Source organism: Ovis aries, chromosome 19 (genome assembly GCF_016772045.2).
Source record: "Ovis aries strain OAR_USU_Benz2616 breed Rambouillet chromosome 19, ARS-UI_Ramb_v3.0, whole genome shotgun sequence".
NCBI lineage: Eukaryota > Metazoa > Chordata > Mammalia > Artiodactyla > Bovidae > Ovis > Ovis aries.
In genome coordinates this window covers 53129625-53135574 of record NC_056072.1, presented here as the reverse complement: position 1 = coordinate 53135574, position 5950 = coordinate 53129625, and the positions used below count along the sequence as shown (strand labels likewise).

General features: G+C 43.3%; 1 protein-coding gene across 1 annotated transcript; it reads left to right on the top strand.

The window, feature by feature from the left end:
• Window positions 1-2182: 2182 nt before the first annotated feature.
• CCR3 (C-C motif chemokine receptor 3) lies at window positions 2183-3270 on the top strand (the record flags this gene model as incomplete). Its single annotated transcript, NM_001009241.1, is given in 1 exon segment — window positions 2183-3270. A coding segment is annotated over 1 exon segment (1077 nt).
• Between the last annotated feature and the right edge of the window lie 2680 nt (window positions 3271-5950).

Genomic DNA, 5950 nt, shown 5'->3' with positions numbered 1-5950 from the left:
CAGCTAAAGGAGTATGATGTCAATTTAGGTAAAACTTTGTATCCAGGTATGCATATATAGAGAAATGTTAATGGTAGTAAACTCATCATGGTGAGATCTGGGGTGGTTTTTACTATTTTTTCCTTTTCTTTATGATTGATGTTGCTCATTTACTATTACTACATAATTTTTCCAAACTGCAAGGACTGTGATTAGGAGTACAGACAGGTAAAAATTATACCTGTTTTTGTGTCTCTGATCTCATGTAACTAAGGGTCAAGGACTTAACTTCTAACTCTACTTGTTTTCCTGTGCTTTGCACTCTAGGCCCCTTCCCCTTCACAAGATTCTATAATCTTACACTCATCATGTAGGATTTATGGAAATGACACATGAATTAAAGATGATCTTCAAGTTGGACAACACTTCAGTGAAATTCTTTTTTAAACTTTGACTTGTCTGTGAGAAAAGGAAAGAAAATATAAATAATTAATGAGAGGCTTTTTCCACTCTTGCCTTAAACATTTAAGGTTTAGAGAGATACTCTCATGACCGAAAATGCATAACAGACCAAATGATGGGTATTTTTTCTCAGCTGCTGTGTATTATGCCATTGGGAATTTCAAAAGCTGATAAGATCATATAAGTCAGTTGCTACTCAATTCCATTTTTAACCTCAAAAGCCTGAATGTGTCACTGATTAGTAGATGATGGACCAGGCCAGAGCTATGAAAACAGATCAAGTTCTGTCCAAGAGCCTCTACTTTTTCCTGATTTCATGTGAAACCACTTCTCATTGCCTTTCTTTCAGTTCTGCTTTCTACCAATTTACAGTTTTTTTTTTTTCTAGTTTAAAATATGATCTCATGTAGACTCTCTGATTTGATGCTCACCACAACCTTGGGTGGCTATCATGATCCTTATTTTGGAGATGAGAAAACGAGGCTCAGAGTTAAGGGCTTGTCTGAGTCTTCTCACTGGCAAGCAGAATGGCCAGGAACAGCTCCTGTGTCTCCCTTCTCTATGGTCACTTGGACTCCACAGAACCCCAACAGGTGCTGACTTTAGGGTCCCAGTATTTTCTTAGGAAAGCAAAGACAATCCTTGCCATTGGCTCCAATTACTGCATTTCTAAGGCCTGCCTTGAGAATACCTGCTGACGTACATTCATGACGTCACACTTGTGCTTTCACAGAAAAGAGAAGGTTAAAAGAGAAAGGACTCCTGAGGAAGCAGGGTAGGGATTAGCTACCTTTCATGGACTATTCCCTTGTCTCTTTTTCCTTCTTCTCCAGCCAAGTCTGTAATTCTAAGAAAAGCAGGCACTGACCCTAGGGATCCTGGTCTTAAAAATCCAAAATCTAAGAAGTAGTCCCATTGGCACGTGCTCAGCCCCTTTATGAGGGAGAAGCTCTAAGGGGTCTGTTGTAGGCACATGACTGGCTTATGTCAGCATTGTCAGGAACAGGAAGAGGGGTCGCTGCTTATAATTGTTACAACAGTTAATAACTACTACAAAAGCTCATTATTATAATAATTATTATAAGTTAAAAATCACTGTACTTGAATCCAGTGATGAGAGAATTGAGCATAGATACAGAAGATCTGGCCTGGACTTTTGAAATTGCTTACTAAAGGGTTTTAGACTCATTATTAAATTTCTTCAAGGTTCAATTTCCCCATTACTGTATTTTAAAATTTTGCATTTTATGTTATGGAGCCATGGAAATGGGTAGTTATTCCTAAGGATAATAATCACTATGATTAGCATTTGGTTTTTAAATGGATGATTTTCAAGGCCATATATAAACTATAAAACATAAAATACAAAATTTAAAAATACAGTGATAATATAATTATAATAAGATTATTGTTATCATTACCCAACCTATCTCTTCCTGTTTTGTATTTCTTCTTCCAAATGCTTTCAGGATCAACATCTCCACTCTTCACTACCATCCACAATGTTTGTCTCTTTTCCCAGGATGGATCATGCTGACTCTCAAAAAACACTGCATCTTTCACTCCTAACACTTCCCCCTGCCCCATGGCATATCTGATACACCTTTGGAAAAATATGCTGAAAAATGTACAGGCTATTTATTCCACGTGGTTTTAGGGGGTAAGTGAATAAACTGCCTGGTGCGGGTCACAAGGAGTGATCATCGTTAACTGGGGTTACTTCTGCCTTCTTCTATCACAGGGACAAGGAAAATGGCAACCTCAGTTGATGGGATTGAAACTGTGGGTGAAGTTGCTGGGACCACACCCTACGACTATGAGGGGGCACTGCCATGCGAGAAAAGCAATGTCAAGGAGCTGGCGGCCCAGTTCCTGCCGCCGCTGTACTCCCTGGTGTTCATGATTGGGCTGCTGGGCAATGTAGTGGTGGTGGTGATCCTCACAAAATACAAGAGGCTCCGTATTATGACCAACATCTACCTGCTCAACCTGGCCATTTCTGATGTGCTCTTCCTAGTCACGCTGCCATTCTGGATTCACTATGTTAGGTGGAAAGAGTGGGCTTTTGGCCACCACATGTGTAAGTTGCTCTCGGGGCTCTATTACATGGGCTTGTACAGCGAGATCTTCTTCATCATCCTCTTGACCATAGACCGGTATCTGGCCATCGTCCACGCCGTGTTTGCCCTTCGAGCCCGGACAGTCACTTTTGGTATCGTTACCAGCATCTTCACCTGGGGCCTGGCAGGGCTAGCAGCCCTCCCTGAATTTTTCTTTCATGAGACCCAAGAGGAGGCTGGACTGACTATCTGCAGTCCTCTTTACCCAGAGAATAATGTAAATGCCTGGAAGCAATTCCATGCTCTGAGAATGAATATCCTGGGTCTCGCTCTGCCTCTGCTCGTTATGGCCGTCTGCTATTCAGGAATTATTAAGACACTGCTGAGATGCCCCAGCAGAAAAAAATACAAAGCCATTCGACTCATTTTTGTCATTATGGTGGTCTTCTTTATTTTCTGGACCCCCTACAATCTGATTGTCCTACTCCTTGCTTTTCAAATGCACTTGGAGACCGATTGTGAGCAGAGCAGACAGCTGGACCTGGCCATGCTGGTGACCGAGGTGATCGCCTACACACACTGCTGTGTCAACCCCGTGATCTACGCCTTCGTTGGTGAGAGGTTCCGGAAGCACCTCCGCCACTTTTTCTACAGACATGTGGCCATCTACCTGGGCAAATTCATGCCATTTCTTCCTAGTGAAAAATTGGAAAGAGCCAGCTCTGTCTCCCCATCAACAGGGGAGCAGGAACTCTCTGCTGTATTTTAGATCAGATGCAGAACACTGCCTAAAGATGATGCACAGACCAGACAAAGCCAACACATCGACCTCTTCAGCAGTCCTTTGAACTTCCAGCACAATGGCTACAGCTCTTGAAGTCATTAAAACATATACACAATGGTGACGGTGTATCTATGCACCCCAAGGTCATTACCAAATGTCAACGGCTGGGCAATGACTTATTATGAACCCTGAAAGGCAGAGCTTTGCTTGATTCACTCGAGTCACATAATTTTAATGCACCTGAATGTTAGATGGTTACTATATGCAGCTACAAACTAGTCAAGCTTTTTATATCTTAAACCTTAACTTCAGCCAGTTATTGATATAAATGAAACATAATAAACACAAATGAAATATTAATAAATCAATTACATTTCTTCTTATTATTACAATGTAATAAATCAGTTTATTGCAAGGACTGATGCTCAAGCTAAAATGCTAACACTTTGGCCACCTGATGCGAACAGCCAACTCATTGGAAAAGGCTCTGACACTGGGAAAGATTGAAGGCAGGGGGGAGAATAGAAGAAGAGGAATTTGACATTTTCAGTACAGAGAATAACCTACTCCAGTACTCTTGCCTGGGCTGCAGTCCACTGGGTCGCTAAGAGTCGGACACCACTTTCACTTTTCACTTACATGCATTGGAGAAGGAAATGGCAACCCACTCCAGTGTTCTTGCCTGCAGAATCCCAGGGATGGGGGAGCCTGGTGGGCTGCCGTCTATAGGGTCGCACAGAGTTGGACACGACTGAAGCGACTTAGCAGCAGCAGCAGCAGTACAGAGAATAAAGGTCCTGCTCATAGAAACTTCTCACAGCCCTGAGATGTGTGGACAGTCTTAATTTACCCCACTCTCACTGTGTATCCAGTAACTGTGTTAGGTGATACAGGCAGGATGCGCAAACACTGTCTTAGGTTAAGTGAAGGATGCCAAACTGTATTAGACAAAGACGATCCTTGCCCCCATGAAACTTTTCCTATAGTAGAGGATGTCAGATAGAAACAAATAACTCCAGTGCAAAGAGGAACACACTCAATGCTACACCTGGGTCAGGAAGAAAGACCATTTCCACTGCAATCTGAGGAAGACTTAATGGAGGAAGTGGCTTTTGAGCAGGTCTCCGAAGAAGCGGCAGGATGGAAGGGGAGGTTTGGGGGGAAGGCACTGTAAGCCAGTGAGGAGAGGGGAAGGCACGAATGCGGGTGGATGGCAGAGTGAGGTGGGGAGGCTGGGACGGGGATGATTTTCAGGCAGAGCACCTTAGGCTTTATTGGGAAGGCACGGGGAGCAAGGCAATCAAAATGGTGTGTCAGGAAGATAATTCTGGTATCACATGGAGGATGGAGCAGAGGCCCCAGAACTGTGCAGGGAGCTAAGTCAGGAGACAAGTGCAAGTGTGGAGGCAAGGAAAGATCAACGACTGATCAAGAGAGGTGCCAAGAGCACCCTGAGGAGAATCTGGCCAAGAGACAGTGCGAAGGACGAGTCAGAACACTAGGAGTAGTATACGGCTGATGCGGAAAAAAGGAGGGGGGGGGGCAAAACAATGTTAAAAAAAGAAAGAGAGACACACACATTTTTCATTGTGTTTAGATGCACTGACCATCCTCTTAAAATGGACATAGAAGAAAAGAGGAGCAATGGCGGTCTTTAGGGAGGGGCACGTGTAGAGAAGAGGAGGAGGATAGTTCTCTGAACACTCTTCTGCATCTTTTGGGCTCTGAAACATGGGAACGTGTTTTTTCTTTTTAAATAAACATTTTAGAATTATATTTAAAAAATGAAAGATTAGGCTCCTATTCATATGTGGTATCCATTATACTAACCATAAAGAGATTAGACGTCCTCTGCCACGAATGAACCTTGTGACCTGGTTAGATTATTTCTAAGCCCCTTTATAGCCAAAGTAAACTCTGATCTTGATAAAGTTTTAGAAAGTAGATGGTCAAAGTCTACAAAATCCATTGTTGTTGTTGTTGTTTTAAAAGGAGGTTGTGACCCAGTGAACAATTCTGCAGCATCACCTCCTACTGGCCGTGACGCTGAGTGCAGTTCCGTGCTCACTAAGGTATACTCAGGTTTCACGCATTCATTCATTCACCTGTCACTTATCCATTCACTCAATAAACATTCGCTGAGCACATGTCATGTTCTTAACTAAGCCCCTCAGGAAGCTACTGTCAGACTGAATTGGACACTGCTTTGTCCTACGCTGCCCAAGTTCAAAATCATGTCTTAAAAACTGCCAATGCCTAAATTCAATCCAAATGACAGAGGCTTCCACTGTAAGACCAGTTCAGTTCAGTTCAGTCACTCAGTTGTGTCCAACTCTTTGTGACCCCATGGACTGCAGCATGCCAGGCTTCCCTGCCCATCACCAACTCCCGGAGCTTACTCAAACTCATGTCCATCGAGTTGGTGATGCCACCCAACCATTTCATCCTTTGTCAGCTCCTTCTTCTCCTGCCTTCAAGACCAGAAAACACTCCAGCTCCAGAACATTTCACATTCTAGTCAAATGCTTGGAGAAATGATGCATGTGCTCAGCTCCCCATGCAATCCAGCCTCAACTGCTGGTGGGTGGCCTTGAGGTTTCTCACCTTCATGTGACCCTGCCTAAAAGGTCTTACCTCAGTCCAACCCTAAACGGACAGCACAGGA